The following is a 23,423-nucleotide window of genomic DNA, read 5'->3' as shown; positions in this document are numbered from 1 at the left end:
GTGCTGACGTCAGGTCACACTCGCCTCGGGGGGGAATGCCGTCAAGGTAAAGTGACGTCATGCCCCCCGGGGTATTTGAGGGGAGCCCTGTGACATGGACGGGGTCTTCGCGGGGAGCCAGGAGAGTGAGTGGTTAGGGGTGTAGGGGGCTCCGGGATAAAGGGCTGCTTTACCCGGCTGATTGCGTTGTGGCCGAAACGTCGTGAGAATGGTATCTTATTATGTTTTAATTTTATTATTTTATTATTTCCGTTCTACGTGACGACTTTACCGAAAGAACCAAGAAGATGAATCCCTGCAGTCATGAAAGCTTTAAATCGAAATTTAGTTGTACTCACTACAGGTGCATAGAGCCCGACATAGATACAGTGACATACATAAACTAAACCATTTTGTATTATGCCAGTTAAGGCCGCAATGTGCTGTGTAGCTATACTCTTAGTTCTTTCGGTAAAGTCACCATGTAGGTAAAAAATGAAATTAAAATTAATAAAAATAAAACAATAAAATCACGACGTTTCGGAGGCAACACAAGTCTCCGTCATCAGGTGGGACCGTCACAGCAAGATTTGCTGCATCAAGTGAGGGAGGGATTCAAGATGCAAATTCTTAAGTACCAGTTAAGGGGGGAGGATAGGGGGGGAGGAGCTTATCAGAATGTGGTAGCCAATGAATGGAACGTATCGGGAGGGGGGGCGGGGCTAAAAGAGGGCACGGGGTACTCGTGGGCGTTGACGTGTTTGTGCGCAAGTCACTGTGGATGCACATGATAGAAAGCTGTGTAGCGCTTCTTCAGAAGCGACCTGGCGATCAGAACGATGGCAGCTCAACCAAGCGGCTGTTTGTCATCCATCACGTGGACAATTACAGCAGCAGCCAAATACTCTGAACACGTGAAGTTGATTCTAAACGTGGAGGGAGGAGGACCCGGAGAAAAATCCACGCGACCACGGGGAGAGAGAGAGAGACACCGCAAACTCCAAACATGCAGCAGGCTTCAGGGTCGGAATGAACCAACAACCTCCTGTATACCAGGCGAGGGAGTTCACATCTCCTAGCCACCATGATGATGATGATGAGAGAGAGACACCGCAAACTCTAAACATACAGCAGGCTTCAGGGTCGGAATGGAACCAACAACCTCCTGTATACCAGGTGAGGGAGTTCACATCTCCTAGCCACCGTGATGATGATGAGAGAGAGAGAGAGAGACACCGCAACCTCCAAACATACAGCAGGCTTCAGGGTCGGAATGAACCAACAACCTCCTGTATACCAGGTGAGGGAGTTCACATCTCCTAGCCACCGTGATGATGAGAGAGAGACAGACAACGCAACCTCCAAACATACAGCAGGCTTCAGGGTCGGAATGGAACCAACAACCTCCTGTATACCAGGCGAGGGAGTTCACATCTCCTCGCCACCGCAGCGACTCATGATTGTGAGCAGCAAAGGGTCAGCGACCCCACAATCATGAAAAACAACCCAGAGCCCTGGCCTGTTGACCATATAATAGGCCTTGACCAGGCCACACGAAGACAACAACAGACTGTTGGGGTAAGTGCTGTTAGCGAGCAGCAGCAGAAGCATGCCGAGCCGACTTTGTCTCCCGGGTGGCGATGTTTACTATACACCACCACCACCATCACCACGACCGCACCAGGTAACTCATTTGAGGCCGAGTCGACTTAGGGGAGGCTTAGGACCGGTTCAGATAATCGTCACCGGTGTTGGCCGTGAGCAGGAATCGAACTCGGATCACCAGTTTTGAAGCTTTCGTGACTGCAAGGATTCATACTCTTAGGTTTTTTCGGTCAAGTCACAATACATAATGAAAATAAATAATAATTTTTTTTAAATAATTGAAATAATAATAGAAATAAAATAATAAATCACTTTCATTATTTCTATTATTTTTCTTATTTATGAATTAGTGAATATAATTTATTTATTTTTACCTACGTGACTTTACCGAAAAAACCTAAGAGTAATGGATCACCAGGTTCGCAGCGAAGCGCTCACTGCTACACCACCAACTCCCCACGACAGACACACACAAGCGCACTACAAAGACAAACGTGCCCAGTGCGCTATAAACAACAACAACCGTCATTCGCCACTAGGTGGTGGTAACTGCGCTTGTGCCAGGCCATGTGCACGTTGAGGCCACGTGAGATGATGAACGCCCGCTGGCAGGAGGTCACGGGACAGATCCAGCAGGTGCCACGGGTCGACTGACTGAGATGAGTGGCTGATGTACCTCCTGTGCCCAATACTGTGCCAACTAGCTGTGCTTTAGCCACCCGGCGCTCCGCTCGTTGTTGTGAGCGTCGCTCCTCTGCCCTCTGTTGTTGTTGCAGCGTCCTTCACGAGCCTCCTCCACAGAGGCCGATCTTGACACCGCTGGTATCAGCCATCGGTAAGTCCACTCAGCTCCACATCCTCTTGTACCACATCAGCTCCATCTCGTATCTAGCCCGTGCCGTGCCCGTTTAGCCCCCTCTATCTGGCCGAACAAAAGCTGTTTAGGCATGCGGTGGCTGGGCATGTGGGCTACATGACCCACCTACCTTCACACACACACACACTGACTGTCAAACTTACTTACCACCACTAGCACTCACTCACCACCACCACCACACACAGCACCACCACAAACGCAGCACCACCACTACACACAGCACCACCACCACACACAGCACCACCACCACCACACACAGCACCACCACCATCACCACACGCATGCACACTACACACACATACAGCACCAACACCACCACCACACACACTACACACACACTACACACACACTACACACACACTACACACACACACGTGCACGGCATTCATACAGAGACACGGACCTTGCTTGGCCGTGGACGGCATGCTGCCGCCGATGCCTCCCGTGTAGGTCCAGGTGTAGGTGATGGGGGCGGTGCCCTCGGTGCTGACGCAGCCGAGCACCAGATCCTCCCCCACAGCCGGCGAGCCGCTCTTAATGGAGCAGCGCGTGGCACTCGGGACCGCTGGTCAAGCAATGTGGAAAGTCGCAATGAGGAACGTCGCAATGAGGAATGTCGCAATTAGGAACGTCGCAATGAGGAACGTCGCAATGAAGAAAGTCACAATGCGGAACGTCGCAATGAGGAACGTCGCAATGAGGAATCTCGCAATGAAGAACATCGCAATGAGGAACGTCACAATGAGGAACGACGCTAACGTGGAATGTCGAAATGAGGAACGACGCAATGAGGAACGTTGCAATGTGGAGCGTCGCAATGAAGAACATCGCAATGTGGAATGTCGCAATGATAAAAGTTGCAATACACAGAACGTCACAATGAGTAGAACATGACAATTCTTCTCCAGCCCGTGCCACTCACTATCTCAATACCAACACCGAAACTACCAATACACGCCGTTCACCACTAAGTGACGGTGACATCACCGCGGCACCCGTGCCAGGCCAGGCTCACTCTCCCACCCACTCAATCACCTCAACACACCCACTTACCGTGCCACTCACTCACCCATCAAGTCCATCTCTTCTCCAGCCCATTTCACTCACTCACTCACCCACTCACCAATTAATCCATCTCTTTTCTAGCCCATGCCACTCACCCACCCACTCACCTATCAGTTCATCTCTTCTCTAGCCCATACCACTCACTCGCTCACTCACCTATCAGTCCAGCTCATCTCTAGCCCGTGCCACTCATCCATCCACTCATTCATTCACCCACCCATGCACCTACCCACCGACTCACCTACATACTCACCCACCAATCAGTCCATCTCTTCTCTAGCCTGTGCCACTCACTCACCCACCCACCCACCCACCCACTCACCCATCACATAATCTCTTCTCTAGCCCGTGTCACTCACTCACTCACTCACCCACTCACCTATCATTCCATTTCTTTTCTCGCCCGTGCCACTCACCCACTCAACTATCAGTCCGGCTCATCTTTAGCCCGTGCCACTCATCCATCCACTCATTCACTCACCCACCCACGCACCTACCCACCGACTCACCTACATACTCACCCACCAATCAGTCAATCTCTTCTCCAGCCCGTGTCACTCACCCACTCACCCACCCATCACGTAATCTCTTCTCGAACCCGTGTCACTCACTCACCCCACAGAGCACCACCTCCTTCCCACCACCATCTCCACCCCACCTTCCCCTTAACCCCCCTCTCCCACCCCCCCCCCCCCTTAACCCCCCTCTCCCACACCACATCTCACCCATGACGGTAAGCGCGATGGTGCGGCTGGCGGTGCCGGGCATCTGCTTCACTTTGCACAGGAAGGTGCCGGTGTCGTGGGTGCCGAGCTGGGACAGCTCCACGGAGGCGTCACCCGTCGACGGATCGGCGAGCGTGAACCGGACGCGGCCGCGGTGCGCCGGCGATGTGTCGGTGTACGTGCGGCTCCCCGTGTAAGTGGCGAACTGATTGGGGGGGGGGGGGGGGGGATGAACCGGCCATACAGTCAGGGGGCGAGAGCGGTTAACACTGAACACAACAACAACACAACAACTACACAACATGATAATTGTTTTTTTTACCCTTCTATCTGGCAACAAAACTGACACCTTTTTTTACAAGGAGTCATGTTTGCATAGACCACAATACCTGCGGTCGTAATGCAAACAAAAAACATAACTCTGATAATGTATGCACTATCCTTGAAGTTGATTGGTCCACACCCAAGACAGCTTTCCTTAGAGCCTAGTCTCACATGGTGTTGGACCAGATGATGCCAAAAAGTGTGTACTGGCTGTAGTAGTAGCTATACTAACTCTATAGCAGTGTGTACTGGCTGTAGTAGTAGCTATACTAACTCTATAGCAGTGTGTACTGGCTGTAGTAGTAGCTATACTAACTCGATAGCAAATTTCGATTTAAGGCTTTCGTGACTGCAGGGATTCATCTTCTTGGTTCTTTTGGTAAAGTCACGTAGAAGGGAAGTAATAAAATAATAAAAATAAAACATAATAAAATAATTCTCACGACGTTTCGGCCACAACAAAAGCAGCCGTCCTCAGGTGAAGACCAGGTCTGTCGGGGAGACAGCGTCTGAATGAGGACGGCTGCTTGCGTTGTCACCTGAGGACGGCTGCTTGCGTTGTGGCCGAAACGTCGTGAGAATTATTTTATTATGTTTTATTTTTATTATTTTATTACTTCCCTTCTACGTGACTTTACCGAAAGAACCAAGAAGATGAACTCTATAGCAGTGTGTACTGGCTGTAGTAGTAGCTACATTAACTCTATAGCAGTATGTACTGGCTGTAGTAGTAGCTACATTAACTCTATAGCAGTGTGTACTGGCTGTAGTAGTAGCTATACTAACTCTATAGCAGTGTGTACTGGCTGTATTAGTAGCTATACTAACTCTATAGCAGCGTGTACTGGCTGTAGTAGTAGCTATACTAACTCTACAGCAGTGTGTACTGGCCATAGTAGTAGCTATACTAACTCTATAATAGTGTGTACTGGCTGTAGTAGTAGCTATACTAACTCTATAGCAGTGTGTACTGGCTGTAGTAGTAGCTATACTAACTCTATAGCAGCGTGTACTGGCTGTAGTAGCTACACTAACTCTATAATAGTACTAACTTCACAGTGTAGTGGTAGGGCCTAGTCCCGTGCAGAGCCCCTGGCCTTGCCTAGATTGCCCAGCCGGCCGAGGTGGCACCTTTGCAGGCTGGGGCTGGGCTGCTACCCCCCCCCCCTCACCATCCCCCGCCTGCGATACAGTAATAGTATCTAAGGGCTATAATAGAAGTATTTACTGACCCTAGAGTAGTAAGTGCACACATTGGGGTGGGGGGGGGGGGATTAGACGATATCACACTTAGAAGAATTTACCTCAGCGTTGTCTATTTTTTTTGCAACTTTAACGCGAATGAGAATTCCCCCCTCCCCCCACCGATCACGTGTGTGCGTTGCTAGCGGCAACCACAGGTCAGCTTTCTCACGCATGCGCAGACGCGTGCTCAGCGTAGTAATATAATAATTTATAGTACTAAATTGTAAATTTGCCTACTTTCATGTTGACAGATGTGAAATACGAACAGCGCTTTTTCGTCCCGGGGCATACGGCGTGGTATCCGTGTACTTTTTCGATACGTAAACCCCACAGTTTGTCAGTTAAAGACGTCTCAAGGTACCCGTGCAGGCAGACAGACATACACGCAGACACACAAACAGACATAAAATGACTAATATAGGTAAGATAAATGTGTATGCTTCATTGCTTATCTTACGCTCTCTAAGTTGCCATTGAGTCTCCCAGCTATTTGGCAGCACCCAAAGATTCTCATTTCCTTGCTGGTCCGAAAAAACCCAGCAGCTCCAAACGGGCCCAAAGAGGACAGCCATGAGTATCAGGACGCCACGGTGGCTAGGAGATGTTAACTCCCTCGCCTGGTATACAAGAGGTCGTGGGTTCGATCCCGACCCCTGACTATGGCTGCTGCTGTATACAGTAATCCCTCGCCACTTCGCGGTTCAAGTTTCGCGGCCTCAGTGCATCGCGGATTTTTCGAACTGATTTAAATGCCTCATAATACCTGTGCAGTAACACCATCATCATCATTCATCATCACATTCATCGAACTGCACAGGTCTGTCATCGTCGTCATTGTCATCGTCGTCGTCGTCATTACATGAGTCAAGTCTTAAGATACTACTGTCATTGGTGAGTGTAGAACACCATAATACGTATCGTATGAGATAGAGTGAATGTATAATATTAAGGTTTTATAATTAAATAGATTTAAGTAAAATATATATATAAAGTATAAATATACATATTTTAAACATTCTGGTACCCACACACACATATACGGAAATTCCTTGGGGCCAATCCTACTTCGCAGATTTTCACCTATCGCGAGGGGTTCCGGTCCCCATTAACCACGATAAACGAGGGATCACTGTATTTGGAGTCTGCACGTCTCTATCTCTCTCATCATTATCAAGGTGGTTAGATGTTAACTCCCTCGCCTGATATACAGGAGGCCATGGGTTCGATCCCGACGCCAGCTGTATATGAGTCTGAGCATCTCTCTCTCATCATCATCATCACGATGGCGAGGAGATGTTAACTCCTTCGCCTGGTATACAGGAGGTCGTGGGTTCGATCCCGACCCTGACGCCTGCCATATATTTGGAGTCTGCGCCTCTCTCTTACCCCGCGGTGGTCACTGTGTGGATTTTTCCCCGGGTCCTCCGGTTTTCCCCTCCACATTTAGAATAAACGTCACGTGTTCAAAGTGATTTTGCTGCTGCTCTAAATGTCCAGGTGATGGTGATATCAGCCACTTTGTTGAGCTGCCATCATCTGTGATGGCCAGGGACACTTCTGAAAATGGGCTTAGATATGGCTCCGTGGTCTTTACCTGGTAACCTGCAGTTCAAAAAGAGAGAGAGATTTAGATTTAAAGCTTTCACTACTGCAGGAATTCATATTCTTGGTTCTTTCGGTAAAGTCGCGTAGATAGAAAACAAAAATCAAGTGGGTTTTTTGCTTTCAATTGAGATTTTTGCCTTCTATCTACGCGACTTGACCGAAAGAACCAAGGATATGAGAGAGATAGAGTTGAATTGCATGGACCTCATGACAGAGACCGAGAGAGGGACAGCGAAACAGAGACAAAGAAATCGAGACAGAGAAAGAGAGACGGAGAGAGAAGACAAAGAGAGAAAGACAGAGAAAGAAAGAGACAAAGACAAGGAGAAAAAGAGACAGAGAGACAGACAAAACAAATAGAGAGACAGACAGAGAAAGACAGACAGAGACAGACTTTGACTTTTAAACAACTTTTATTGCCGCCAGCAGCAAATGCACTGGAGGCGAATTCAATATGAAACAGAGAAAGAGAGACAGAGAAAGAGAAACAGAGAGAGAGACAGAGCGAGCTATCATTTGTGACGACCAGGTCGCTTCTAAACAGGAGCTACGTATCATCTCAGTGGGGGTCCCCCCCTATACGCCTGGTCAAATGAAACAAAACCAAAATTTGCGTGACATTTGTGAATGCCAGGGGCCGATTTATAGTGCCCGTCCATGACCACCGGCGGGGGTTTACGCCTCTCTGCCTGCGGCCTGTTGTTCCTCTCCCTCCATAGTACCATGATGCCCGGCTTTTTGTCGGATGGCACAAAAATCCACTCGATGTCCAGGACTCCGACGTCTTGGGCCGTGACGGAGAAGGCGCAGGCCAGGGACACGGAGGCTCCCTGCAGCTTCTGGATCACCTCGCCGCCCGTCGACGTGATTGTGAGCGCCAGGGACGTGCCTACAACACAGACGACGCACGGACACAAGCGGGAGAGGATTAACGGACTGTTGGGGGGGGCGAGGGGCGTACGTGTGCACACACTCACACACACTCTCTCTCACTCGCTCACTCAATCAATCAATCACACTCACACACGCTCACACGCTCTCTCATGCTCGCTCGCTCAATCAATCACACTCACACTCGCTCTCTCAATCAATCACACACTCAATCACACTCACACACACTCCCTCAATCAATCACACACTCACACATACTTTCTCTCACTCGCTCACTCAATCACACTCACACACACTCACTCAATCAATCACACACTCACACACACTCACTCTCACGCTCGCTCGCTCAATCAATCAATCACACTCACACACACTCTCTCTCACTCGCTCACTCAATCAATCACACTCACTCACACTCGCTCTCTCACGCTCGCTCAATCAATCACACTCACACTCTCTCTCACACTCGCTCGCTCAATCAATCACACTCACTCACTCACACTCGCTCGCTCAATCAATCACTCTCGCTCAATCACACGCACTCACTCACGCTCAATCAATCACACTCTCTCTCACGCTCACTCGCTCAATCAATCACACTCACTAAATCACACGCACTCACTCACACAATCAGTCACACACTCACTAACTCACTCGCTCACACTCACTCTCGCTCAATCAATCGCACTTTCACACACTCGCTCGCTCATTCACGCTCGCTCAATCACACACTCACTCACGCTCGCTCAATCACACACCCACTCACGCTCGCTCAATCACACTCACTCACACTCTCTCTCACACTCACTCACACTAACTCACACTCTTTCACACACTCTCTCTCGCACTCGCTCGCTCACTCACACTCACACTCTCTCTCACACTCACTCGCTCACTCACACGCTCACACACATGTAGAGGCACAAAGACAAAGATCCCCCTTGTAGCCTGTAACAGACTGATGGGGCAAGTGCTGTCAGTAGCGATCAGCAGCGCATACGAAGGCTACCGGCACTGTGGCACACGACGGCGTGGGAGGCCAGCACCACGCCCGGCCGCCTTTGTCTCTCCCCAGCGGCAACGTTTACTACAACACCACCACCACCACAGCACCAGGTGACTCATTTGAGGCCGAGTCGACCTAGGGGAGGCCCAGGACCGGTTTTGGATCATCGTCACCGGCAGTGTTGGTGGTCGTGAGCGGGAATCGAACTCGGGACGCCGGGTTCGTAGCGCAGCATAGCTCTAACCACGACCACACACACAGACACACACACACAGGCACACACACACACACAGATACACACACACACAGACACACACACACACAGAGACACACACAGACACACACACAGACACAGACACACACACAGACACAGACACACACACAGACACACACACACACAGACACACACACACACAGACACACACACACACAGACACACACACAGACAACAACAACAACCGCCATTCGCCACTAAGTGGCGGTGACGTCACCACGACGCTTGTGCCAGGCACAGACACACACACAGACACACACACAGACAACAACAGCTGCTGTTCACCACTGCGTGATGGTGACATCACCGCAGCGCTTGTACCAGGCTAGGTGCACATTGAGGCTGTCACGAGGAGGTGAAAGGACAGCTGCAGGTGCCAAACTAGGTGCACGAGGAGGTGGTCACGGGACAGACCCTGCAGGTGCCATGGGTTGACTGCTGTGCCAGGCTCGGTGCAGGAGGACGTCACGGGACAGACCCAGCAGGTGCCATGGGTTGACTGCTGTGCCAGGCTAGGTGCACGAGGAGGTGGTCACGGGACAGACCCAGCAGGTGCCATGGGTTGACTGCTGTGCCAGGCTAGGTGCACGAGGAGGAGGTCACGGGACAGACCCAGCAGGTGCGATGGGTTGACTGCCGTGCCAGGCTAGGTGCACGAGGAGGAGGTCACGGGACAGACCCTGCAGGTGCCATAGGTTGACTGCCGTGCCAGGCTAGGTGCACGAGGAGGAGGTCACGGGACAGACCCAGCAGGTGCCATGGGCTGCACTGCTGTGCCAGGCTAGGTGCATGAGGAGGAGGTCACGGGACAGACCCTGCAGGTGCCACGGGTTGACTGCTGTGCCAGGCTAGGTGCACGAGGAGGAGGTCACGGGACAGACCCTGCAGGTGCCACGGGTTGACTGCTGTGCCAGGCTAGGTGCACGAGGAGGAGGTCACGGGACAGACGCAGCAGGTGCCATGGGTTGACTGCCGTGCCAGGCTAGGTGCAGGAGGAGGAGGTCACGGGACAGACCCAGCAGATGCCATGGGTTGACTGCCGTGCCAGGCTAGGTGCAGGAGGAGGAGGTCACGGGACAGACCCAGCAGGTGCCATGGAGTGGACTGCCGTGCCAGGCTAGGTGCACGAAGAGGTAGTCACGGGGCAGACCCTGCAGGTGCCATGGGTTGACTGCTGTGCCAGGCTAGGTGCACGAGGAGGAAGTCACGTGACAGACCCTGCAGGTGCCAATGGGTTGACTGCTGTGCCAGGCTAGGTGCACGAGGAGGTCACGGGACAGACCCAGCAGGTGCCATGGGTTGTACTGCTGTGCCAGGCTAGGTGCACGAGGAGGACGTCACGTGACAGACCCTGCAGGTGCCAATGGGTTGACTGCTGTGCCAGGCTAGGTGCACGAGGAGGAGGTCACGTGACAGACCCTGCAGGTGCCATGGGTTGTACTGCTGTGCCAGGCTAGGTGCACGAGGAGGTCACGTGACAGACCCTGCAGGTGCCAATGGGTTGACTGCTGTGCCAGGCTAGGTGCACGAGGAGGTCACGGGACAGACCCAGCAGGTGCCATGGGTTGTACTGCTGTGCCAGGCTAGGTGCACGAGGAGGTCACGTGACAGACCCTGCAGGTGCCAATGGGTTGACTGCTGTGCCAGGCTAGGTGCACGAGGAGGTCACGGGACAGACCCAGCAGGTGCTACGGGTTGTACTGCTGCTGTGCCAGTCATGGACACAGACGACGTGGTGTGACGTCACCGCGGCGCTTGTGCCAGGCTGGGTGCACCATGCCACGCGCCAGCTTTGCCCTCCCCCCCCTCCACTCGCTCTCTGCGATCTTTGCCCCGTGGTCTCCCAGGCGACTGTGACGTCACCACGGGGGAGTGTGTGGGGGAGTAGAGGTGCATGTGCGTGTTTATATATGTGTGGGTTCGGTGGGTGGGTGAGTGGGTGGGGGAGTGAGTGAGTGGGTGAGTGAGTGGGGGAGTGTGTGAATGTGTGGGTGAGTGAGTGGGTGAGTGAGTGGGTGAGTGAGTGGGTGAGTAGGTGAGTGAGTGGGTGAGTGAGTGGGTGAGTGAGTAAGTGGGTGAGCGAGTGAGCGGGTGGGTGAGTGGCTGAGTGGGTGGGTGAGTGGGTGGGTGGGTGAGTGGGTGGGTGGGTAAGTGAGTGAGTGAGTGGGTGAGTGAGTGGGTGTGTGAGTGAGTGTGTGTGAGTGGGGGAGTGAGTGGGTGAGTGAGTGTGTGTGGGTGAGGGAGTGAGTGGGTGAGTGGATGAGGGAGTGAGTGGGTGAGTGACTGAGTGAGTGAGTGGGTGAGTGGGTGAGTGAGTGAGTGGGTGGGTGAGTGAGTGAGTCGGGGAGTGAGTGGGTGAGTGTGTGAGTGGGTGAGTGGGTGAGTGACTGAGTGAGTGGGTGGGTGAGTGAGTGGGTGAGTGGCTAAGTGAGTGGGTGAGTGGCTGAGTGAGTGGGTGAGTGGCTGAGTGAGTGAGTGAGTGGGTGAGTGAGTGGCTGAGTGAGTGGTTGAGTGGCTGAGTGAGTGGGGGAGTGAATGAGTGAGTGGGTGTGTGAGTGAGTGGGTGAGTGGCTGAGTGAGTGTGTGTGGGTGAGTGAGTGTGTGTGGGCGAGTGAGTGGGTGAGTGCGTGGCTGAGTCAGTGAGTGGGTTAGTGGGTGAGTGGGTGGGGGAGTGAGTGGGTGAGTGGGCGTGTGGGTGAGTGAGTGGGTGAGTGGGTGAGTGAGTGGGTGAGTGGCTGAGTGAGTGGCTGAGTGAGTGGGTGAGTGAGTGGGTGAGTGAGTGGGTGAGTGAGTGGGTGAGTGAGTGGGTGGGTGGGTGAGTGGGTGAGTGAGTGGGTGTGTGAGTAGGGGAGTGAGTGTGGGTGAGGGAGTGGGTGAGTGAGTAGGTGAGTGAGTGAGTGGGTGAGTGAGTGGGTGAGTGAGTGGGTGAGTGGGTGGGTGGGTGAGTGAGTGGGTGTGTGAGTGGGGGAGTGAGTGTGTGTGGGTGAGGGAGTGAGTGGGTGAGTGACTGAGTGAGTGGGTGGGTGAGTGGGTGAGTGGCTGAGTGAGTGGGTGAGTGGCTGAGTGAGTGGGTGAGTGGCTGAGTGAGTGGGTAAGTGGCTGAGTGAGTGGGTGAGTGACTGAGTGAGTGGGTGAGTGAGTGACTGAGTGAGTGGGTGGGTGAGTGAGTGAGTGGGTGTGTGAGTGAGCGAGTGGGTGAGTGGCTGAGCGAGTGGGTGAGTGGCTGAGTGAGTGAGTGGGTGAATGGCTGAGTGAGTGAGTGGGTGAGTGGGTGAGTGAGTGGGTGAGTGAGTGGGTGAGTGGGTGGGTGAGTGAGTGAGTGAGTGGGTGTGTGAGTGCGTGGCTGAGTCAGTGAGTGGGTTAGTGGATGAATGGGTGGGGGAGTGAGTGGGTGGGTGAGTGGCTGAGTGAGTGTGTGGATGAGTGGCTGAGTGAGTAGGTGTGTGTGGGTGAGTGGGTGGGGGAGTGGGTGAGTGGGTGAGTGGGCGAGTGGGTGAGTGGGCGTGTGTTAACACTTTTAATAACAACACTGACCGTGCGTGTATTCAAAGAGGTGACGTGACTGTATTCCCAGTTACGAGCAAGCCTCGCCTGGTATACAGGAGTTCGTGGGTTCGATCCCGACCCTGACGATGCCTACTGCTGCTGTATATTTGGAGTCTGCATCTCTCTCTCTCTCTCATCATCATCACGGTGGCTAGGAGATGTTAACTACCTCGCCTGGTATACAGGAGGTCATGGGTTAGACCCCGACCCTGATGCCTGCTGCTGTATATTTGGAGTTTGCATGTCTCTCTCTCATCATCACCACGGTGGCTAGGAGATGTTAACTCCCTCACCTGGTACGCAGGAGGTCGTGGGTTCGATCCCGAGCCTGACCATGCCTGCTGCTGTTTTAGATTTGGAGTCTGCGTCTCTCTCATCATCATCATCACGGTGGCTAGGAGATGTTAACTACCTCGCCTGGTACGCAGGAGGTCGTGAGTTCGATCCCGACCCTGACGATGCCTGCTGCTGTATATTTGGAGTTTGCGTCTCTCTCCCCGTGGCGCTCACTGCGTGGATTTCTCTCCGGGTCCCTCGGGTTTTTCCCTCCACATTTAGAACCGAGGTCTCTACGCGTTCAGAGTGATTTGGCTGCTGCTTTAGATGTCCACACGGTGATGATGATGGTGATATCAGCCACTTGGCTGAGCTACCATCACGTTGTGATGTCTGGGTCGCTTGTCTGAAAAATAATCTACACAGCAGCCTGGTATAATACAACACTGTTTAGTCTATGGGTCTTTTTGTTTTTACACACTTTCATTTAACTCACTGTCTGTCGTTGTTGTTGTCATTGTCGTTGTTGTATCCTCAAATCTTGTTACTCAATTTTAACTCACTTCCCAATGTGGTATCGACTGCAAACTTGGTATAATTTTGTCATACTGATGATAATACTTTATTCTATCATTAAAAAATAATATAAATATAGTTTTAAACTTTTTTTTATATGTTATGTTTCGGCTTGGCTCTAATTGTCCACACTAAACTAACGTTGGCTGTAATTGGCCACGGCCCCTTACGTTGTGGCAAACTTCGGGGCCACTTCCTGGAGTCGTGGAGTTCTGCCATTACTAGTAGGTTACATTTCATGAAAGCGTGTTTCTAATTTTTTTTATATTACTTTTTATATGGGTCTCTATGTGTATCTATGGGTCTCTATGTATCTCTATGGGTCTCTATGTATTTCTATGTGTATCTATGGGTCTTTATGTGTATCTATGGGTCTCTGTGTATCTCTATGGGTCTCTATGTATCTCTATGGGTCTCTGTGTATCTCTATGGGTCTCTGTGTATCTCTATGGGTCTCTGTGTATCTCTATGGGTCTCTATGTATCTCTATGGGTCTCTGTGTATCCATATGGGTCTCTGTGTATCTCTATGGGTCTCTGTGTATCTCTATGGGTCTCTGTGTATCTCTATGGGTCTCTGTGTATCTCTATGGGTCTCTGTGTATCTCTATGGGTCTCTATGCATCTCTATGGGTCTCTGTGTATCCCTATGGGTCTCTATGTATCTATATGGGTCTCCATGTGTATCTATGGGTCTCTATGTGTATTTATAGATTTGAAATCTAGAAATGTAGCCCCGCCCACCCCCCCAACACGTTCCATTCACTGGCTACCACATTCAGATGAGGCCCCCCCCCTCCCCTCTTAACTTGTATTTAAGAGCTCGTCTCTTGGAATTTTGCCTCACTTGATACAGCAAATTTAGCTGTGACGGTCCCAGCTGATGACGGAGACTTGTGTTGCCTCCGAAACGCCGTGATTTATTATTTTATTTCTATTATTTGTATTTTTTTTTCATTTTTACCTACGTGACTTTACCAAAAAAACCTAAGAGTATGAATCTCTATGTGTATCTCTATGCGTTTTAGATAATTGACCGCTGATATGAATGTTCACGTGGTTGAGCTGACATCACGTTGTGCTGGCCAGGGTCGCTTCTACAAAGAGAGCTACAACATCAGCTCTGCGGGGGCCGCCTTGATACCTGGCAATGTTTACAAACATTGTTTTTACACGATTTTATTTTTGAACTCACTTCGTCTGTTGTATCCTCAAAAAATAAATCTTGTAACTCAATTTTTACACACTTCCCAATGTGCTACCGACTGCAAACTTGGTCGAGGTATGTCATACTGATGACAACACGATATTCTATCATAACAAATCCAAAACATACATTTTTTTACATTTTACACGCTTTTATTTAACTTACTCTGTGTGTTGTCGTATCCTAAAATCGTGTAACTCAATTTCAACCGTATTCCCAATGTCGTATCGACTGCAAACTTGGTATAACTATGTCATACTGATGACAAGACTATATTCTATCATTGAAAATTAAAAATATGTAGAGAAGTTCCCACGGACGTACTCGGAGACGGAGATAAGTTATGGGCTTTCGCCGAGGGTTTATTACTGCTTAACAATAACACAGCAGGCTACACAACTCCCAGGGGTGAGGAGGGGTCCTACTCTGAGTGCGGGTCCCTGCCGGCTAGCTCCGGTCTCTCTCTCGTGTCGGATCGGGGACTCTGCCGACTCCACCGAGCGGAGAGAGAAGCACCTCTACGGCTACCACCGGCTTCTCCCCAGACTCACCACTCGATCCCCTCTCTCTACCCACTGGTTCCCTCTTCACCCTTCGTACTCTACCCGTTCCCACAGTGACCCCGCTTTCGTCACGGGGTCTCACTTAAGTACCCTAGGAGACGTGACGTCATCGCACTGAACGGCACACCTGACGTCACGTCCCCATTTTACTCCTCTACAACTATATATTTGTAAACAATTTTTTTTACGTCACGGCAAGCCTCGGGGAGCCACGCCCAGGGGCGGGGCATGTGGAAGGAGGGGGGAGGGGCGATGGAGGAAGGGGGCAGGGGGAGGGGCAGCTCGGACAGTACATTTCATTAGAGCGTGTTTAAAAAAAAAGTATTTTTAAATATTTAGTTTGGTGGAGGCGTTTTGCATGTGGAAGACGTGACTGATCGCATTGCATACGCTTAACACGAGCAGGGCACCAGTAACCTGTTACACCTGTTACACTTGTTACAAGACCGGTTCCCATACTGGACCACCCCACCCCCACTCACTCGCCTATCTCCCACCCACGTAACCCGTTCAACGAGGCCAGAGCAAAAGATAAAGGATCCCCCGTGTGACCTGTTCCAGGCTGCCGGGGCAAGTGCTGTTGGGCCACCACCAGCAGCAGCAGCAGCAACCCTGGGATGGTTGGCATGGTGGTGGTGGTGGTGGATAAAGTGGGGAGCGGTGGTGGTGGTGGTGGATAAAGTGGTGGTGGTGGTGGATAAAGTGGGGAGCGGTGGTGGTGGTGGATAAAGTGGTGGTGGTGGATAAAGTGGGGAGCGGTGGTGGTGGTGGTGGATAAAGTGGTGGTGGTGGTGGTGGTGGATAAAGTGGGGAGCGGTGGTGGTGGTGGTGGATAAAGTGGTGGTGGATAAAGTTGGGAGCGGTGGTGGTGGTGGTGGATAAAGTGGGGAGCGGTGGTGGTGGTGGTGGATAAAGTGGTGGTGGTGGTGGTGGTGGATAAAGTGGGGAGCGGTGGTGGTGGTGGTGGATAAAGTGGTGGTGGATAAAGTTGGGAGCGGTGGTGGTTGTGGTGGTGGTGGATAAAGTGGGGAGCGGTGGTGATAGCGATTATCCGAACCGGTTCTGGGCTTCCCCTAGGTCGGGTGAGTGGTGGGTGAGTGAATGGGTGAGTGGGTGGATGAGTGAATGAGTGGGTGGATGAGTGAGTGGGTGGATGAGTGAGTGAGTGGGTGGATGAGTGAGTGAGTGGGTGGGTGAGTGAGTGGGTGGGTGAGTGGGTGAGTGGGTGAGTGGGTGAGTGGGTGGGTGAGTGGGTGAGTGGGTGGGTGAGTGGGTGAGTGGGTGGGTGAGTGGGTGAGTGGGTGGGTGAGTGGGTGGGTGGGTGGGTGGGTGAGTGGGTGGGTGGGTGAGTGGGTGAGTGGGTGAGTGGGTGGGTGGGTGGGTGAGTGGGTGAGTGGGTGGGTGGGTGGGTGAGTGAGTGAGTGGGTGGGTGAGTGAGTGGGTGGGTGAGTGAGTGGGTGGGTGAGTGAGTGGGTGGGTGAGTGAGTGGGTGGGTGAGTGGGTGGGTGAGTGAGTGGGTGGGTGAGTGAGTGGGTGGGTGAGTGAGTGGGTGGGTGAGTGAGTGGGTGGGTGAGTGAGTGGGTGGGTGAGTGAGTGGGTGAGTGAGTGAGTGGGTGAGTGAGTGGGTGAGTGAGTGGGTGAGTGAGTGGGTGGGTGGATGAGTGAGTGGGTGGATGAGCCAGTCAATAATTGAGTGGTGGATGAGATGGTGAGCGAGTTGGTGTGTAACTCATGTGGTTCGTGGATGAATGAGTGATGTATTGAGTGGGTGACTGAATTAGTGGGTAAGTGAATGAGTGTGTTTGTGTGGGCTTTCATATGTGCTGCTATTTTGTAACAGCATACACCTCAACAGTCCGTGTGGGCTACACGGGGGATCTTTGTATTTGTTGTATATATTTGCATGTGTGTGTGTGTGCTTTTTACACACATACAGATAGAATGCATTTCACACACACACACAGATAGAATGTGAAACAACTGTGGACACTTTACAGACAACAGAGATCCGGGTCCAACCAGAGCTGAGTGGGTGGGTGAGTGGGTGGGTGAGTGGGTGGGTGAGTGGGTGAGTGAGTGGGTGAGTGAGTGGGTGAGTGAGTGGGTGAGTGAGTGGGTGAGTGGGTGAGTGGGTGGGTGAGTGGGGAGTGGGTGGGTGAGTGGGTGGGTGAGTGGGTGGGTGGGTGAGTGGGTGGGTGAGTGGGTGGGTGAGTGGGTGGGTGGGTGAGTGGGTGGGTGGATGAGTGGGTGGGTGGGTGGGTGAGTGGGTGGGTGGGTGAGTGGGTGGGTGGGTGAGTGAGTGGGTGGGTGAGTGAGTGGGTGAGTGGTTGGGTGAGTGGTTGGGTGAGTGGTTGGGTGAGTGGTTGGGTGAGTGAATGGTTGAGTGAGTGATTGGGTGAGTGAGTGGGTGAGTGAGTGGGTGAGTGAGTGGGTGAGTGAGTGGGTGAGTGAGTGGGTGAGTGAGTGAGTGGTTGAGTGAGCGAGTGTGTAAGTGAGTGGTTGAGTGAGTAGGTGGGTGAGTGATTGGGTGAGTGAGCGGGTGAGTGAGTGAGCGGGTGAGTGAGCGGGTGAGTGAGTGAGCGGGTGAGTGAGTGAGCGGGTGAGTGAGTGAGCTGGTGAGTGAGTGAGCGGGTGAGTGAGTGAGCGGGTGTGTGAGTGAGCGAGTGGGTGAGTGGTTGGGTGAGTGGTTGAGTGAGTGAGTGAGTGTGTGAGTGAGTGAGTGGGTGAGTGAGAGGTCGCACCGTACGCAGCCAACCGTGCGAATCGGAGGTGCGGGCGGGCAGGGCGGTGGAAGGACACCAAACTCAACGCACGAAAAACCCACGAGCATTCGCAGTGCAACGCAGAGCTCACGGCTTACACCATCAGCGGACATCTCTCCCGCTTCTCTCTCTCTCTCGTGTTCCACCCAACCGCACTGACCGGCGCGGGGAAGTATGGCTGGCACGACGCTGCATCCGCGCCAATGACGGATTTGATTGCTCGGCCCAGGGGACTACCCCCCCACACACACACACACACGGGCTGGCACGGTTGGCTAGGTACGGTGTGAAAGAAGTTCAACACACGTGTACACACACAGACTCCCAGACACCCACATACACCCAGACCCATAGAGACCCACAGACACTCATAGAAACCTACAGACACCCACAGAGACCCACAGACACACCCAGACACACATAGAGACCCCCAAACACCCACAGAGACCCACAGACACTCAGAGACCCACAGACACCCATAGAGACCCACAGATACACTCAGAGACCCACAGAGACCCACAGACACCCATAGAGACCCACAGACACCCATAGAGACCCACAGACACACTCAGAGACCCACAGACACCCATAGAGACCCACAGACACCCAGAGACCCACAGACACTCAGAGACCCACAGACACCCACAGAGACCCACAGAGACCCACAGACACCCACAGACACCCACAGAGACCCCCAGACACCCATAGAGACCCACAGACCCATAGAAACCCACAGAGACCCATAGAGACCCACAGACACCCATAGAGACCCACAGACACACAGCTACAGGTGAAGCTACACACACTCACACAGACTCAGATAAATACAAAGGACAAAGATCCCCTGTATAGCCTTAACAGACTGTAGGGGCAAGTGCTGTTAGCGAGCACCTATAAAGGCCGGCACGGTACACGAGGGGGTGGGTGGCCAGCATCACGCCCGACTGCCTTTGTCTCCCCAGTGGCGATGTTTACACACCGCACCAGGTACTCGTTTGAGGCTGAGTCGACCTAGCGCGCTAACCGCTACACCACTGCTCCCCCATCAGATACATACATACACACACAGATACAGACACGAATACGGCACACACACACACACTCCCACAAACAAATACACCCACACCGACACACAGACTCACCGATACACACACCTATATATACACACACAGATACATAACCTCACACGGATATACACACACACACAGACACACACAGACAGACACACAGACAGACACACAGACAGACACACACACAGACACACACACAGACACACACGGATATACACACACAAAGGCACACACACACACAGACACACACACAGACACACACACACAGACACACAGCTACACACAGACACACACACACAGACACACAGCTACACACAGACACACACACACAAAGGCACACACACACACACAGCTACACACACACACAGCTACACACACACACAGGCACACACTCTGGAGTGTGGTGCTAATGAGGGGTGGGTGTGGTTATCACCGCCATCACCATGGCGAGCAGGCGAGTCAATGCAAAGACCTTTGCTCACTGCACACACCTCACCCACACAGGTACACACACAAAGGTACACACACACAGGTACACACACACAGGTACACACAGGTACACACACATACACACACACAGGCACGCACACACACAGGTACAGAGACACAGGTACACACAGGTATACACACACACAGGTATACACACACACACAGGTACACACAGGTACAGAGACACAGGTACACACAGGTACACACACAGGTACACACACAGGTACACACACACAGGTACACACACAGATACACATACAGACACACACAGGTACACACACAGGTACAGAGACACAGGTACACACAGGTACACACACACAGGTACACACACACACAGGTACACACACAGGTACACACACAGGTACAGAGACACAGGTACACACAGGTACACACACATACACACACACAGGCACACAGGTACAGAGACACAGGTACACACAGGTATACACACACACAGGTATACACACACAGGTACAGAGACACAGGTACACACAGGTACACACAGGTACACACACACACAGGTACAGAGACACAGGTACACACAGGTATACACACACAGGTATACACACACACAGGTACACACACAGGTACAGAGACACAGGTACACACACAGGTACACACACAGGTACACACACAGGTACACACACGTACACACACAGGTACACACACAGATACACATACAGACACACACAGGTACACACACAGGTACAGAGACACAGGTACACACAGGTACACACACACAGGTACACACACACAGGTACACACACAGGTACAGAGACACAGGTACACACACAGGTACACACACATACACACACACAGGCACACAGGTACAGAGACACAGGTACACACAGGTATACACACACACAGGTATACACACACAGGTACAGAGACACAGGTACACACAGGTACACACAGGTACACACACAGGTACACACACACAGGTACACACACACAGGTACACACAGGTACACACAGGTACACACACACAGGTACACACACAGATACACATACAGACACACACAGGTACAGAGACACAGGTACACACACAGGTACACACACATACACACACAGGCACACACACAGATACACATACAGACACACACACACAGGTACAGACACACACAGGTACAGACACACACAGGTACAGGTACACACACAGGTACACACACAGGTACACACAGACACACACACAGGTACACACACACAGGTACACAGACACACACACAGGTACACACACACAGGTACACAGACACACACACAGGTACACACACACAGGTACACACACACAGGCACACAGACACACACACAGGTACACACACACAGGCACACAGGTACACACACACATGCACACAGGTACAAACACAGGCACACAGGTACACACACAGGCACACAGGTACACACACAGGCACACAGGTACACACACAGGCACACAGGTACACACACACACAGGCATAAACAGGTATACACACAGACACACACACAGATACACACACACACAGGTACACACAGACACACACACAGGTACACACAGGTACACACACACAGGTATACACAGGCACAGGTACACACACACAGGTATACACAGGCACAGGTACACACACAGGTACACACACAGGCACACACACACAGGTACACACACAGGCACACACACACAGGTACACACGCACAGGTACAGGTACACATAGGTACACACACACACAGGTACACACACACAGGTACACACACACACAGGTACACATACACACACACAGGTACACACACAGGCACACACAGGCACACAGGTACACACACACAGGTACACACACGTACACACACACAGAGGTACACACAGGTACACACAGAGGTACACGCACACAGGTACACACACAGGAGGGGGGGGAGGAGGAGGGGGGAGGAAGAGGGGGGATAGGGGGGGGGCTGAGGGGGAGAGTAGGAGGGGGGGACAACACCACGCCCGGCCGCCTTTGTCTCCCCGGGTGCGTGCGCACTCACCGATTAGACACGCCGAGAGGAGCAGCAGCAGAGAGGCGTTCATGGCGACTCTGAGGCGGGAAGCTGCGCCCAGTCTCCAGCGACTCGGTGTGAGACCCAGAGAGAGACACAGAGAGACACAGAGAGACAGAGATACAGGGACAGAGAGTCAGAGAGAGACACAGATAGATACAGAGACAGAGAGAGACCCAGAGAGACAGAGACACAGAGACAGAGAGACACAGGGACAGATAGACAGAGAGACTCAGAGAGACACAGAGACTCAGAGAGACAGAGACCCAGAGAGAGACCCAGAGAGACAGAGACCCAGAGAGAGACACAGAGACACAGAGAAGAGACAGAGAGACACAGAGACAGAGATACAGAGAGACTGAGACTGAGAGACAGAGACCCAGAGAGAGACTGAGAACCCTCACAGGGAGAGAGATCTACACCGAGAGAGAGAGAGATCTACACTAAAAGAGAGATCTACACTAAGAGAGAGATCTACACCGAGAGAGAGATCTACACTAAAGAGAGATCTCCACTAAGAGAGCTCTACACTAAGAGAGAGATCTACACCACTCAGAGAGATCTCCACCGAGAGAGAGATCTAGAGACTTGGAGAGAGAGAGAGATCTCCACTAAGAGAGAGATCTCCACTAACAGAGCGCGACTCTGAATCTCTCCCCTCCCCCACTATTCACTTGCCCCTCCCCCGCCCCCTTCGCCTCAACCCCGAGGTGACCTCATCCGCGTGACGTCACGGGCGCCGTGCAGCCACACCCGGGGGTGACGTCACCGGCAGGTGAGAGAAGGAGTGACGTCACCGTCAGGTGAGTGAGAGGAGATGACGTCACTGCCGGGATTAGGTTGTGCGACGTCACCGGCAGGTGAGAGAAGGGTGACGTCACCGGCAGGTGTTTGACGGAAGTGACGTCACCGGCAGGTGAGTGAGGGAAGTGACGTCACCGCCAGGCTGGAGAACAGGCGACGTCATCCACCAGGAGAGGATACAAGTATTACGTCACCCGCACGTTGGAGAGGTCGTGACGTCACCCGCCAAGTGAGCGAGATAAGTGACGTCACCACCCAGGTGAGATGTGCGTGACGTCACCGCCGGGTGACAGAAGAAGTGACGTCACCGACCGTGTAAGAGTGTGTACACTCAGCCTTGAACGAGTAACCTGGGCGTGGCGTGCGTAGCGAAACGTCGCCACTGGGGAGACAAAGGCGAACGGGCGTTACACCCACCCCCCTCTGGGCGTGCCACAGTGGCCGGTAGCCTTCATATGTAGCCTTCATAGGTAGCATATTCTTAGGTTTTTTTGGTAAAGTCACGTAGGTAAAAAACTTAAATTAATAAAA

The 23,423-nt window shown here is 52.3% G+C and overlaps 1 protein-coding gene across 1 annotated transcript in view; it reads right to left on the bottom strand.

The window, feature by feature from the left end:
* The window catches only part of LOC133359465 (coxsackievirus and adenovirus receptor homolog), a 30,895-nt gene extending 8,383 nt beyond the window's left edge, over nucleotides 1–22,512 (bottom strand). Inside the window, exons 1-4 of the mRNA XM_061577882.1 lie at nucleotides 22,077–22,512; nucleotides 8,148–8,314; nucleotides 4,252–4,456; nucleotides 2,865–3,026 (exon numbers count right to left, since the gene is read on the bottom strand). Of these exons, the coding sequence (XP_061433866.1) occupies nucleotides 2,865–3,026; nucleotides 4,252–4,456; nucleotides 8,148–8,314; nucleotides 22,077–22,119 (577 nt within the window). The 5' untranslated portion in view covers nucleotides 22,120–22,512. The remainder of the gene's footprint in view (nucleotides 1–2,864; nucleotides 3,027–4,251; nucleotides 4,457–8,147; nucleotides 8,315–22,076) is intronic.
* Between the last annotated feature and the right edge of the window lie 911 nt (nucleotides 22,513–23,423).

Source organism: Lethenteron reissneri, chromosome 65 (genome assembly GCF_015708825.2).
Source record: "Lethenteron reissneri isolate LAM-NWPU_2019-01 chromosome 65, ASM1570882v1, whole genome shotgun sequence".
NCBI lineage: Eukaryota > Metazoa > Chordata > Hyperoartia > Petromyzontiformes > Petromyzontidae > Lethenteron > Lethenteron reissneri.
The sequence above is the reverse complement of the archived record's forward strand: the minus strand, read 5'-3'. Positions and strand labels throughout refer to the sequence as shown.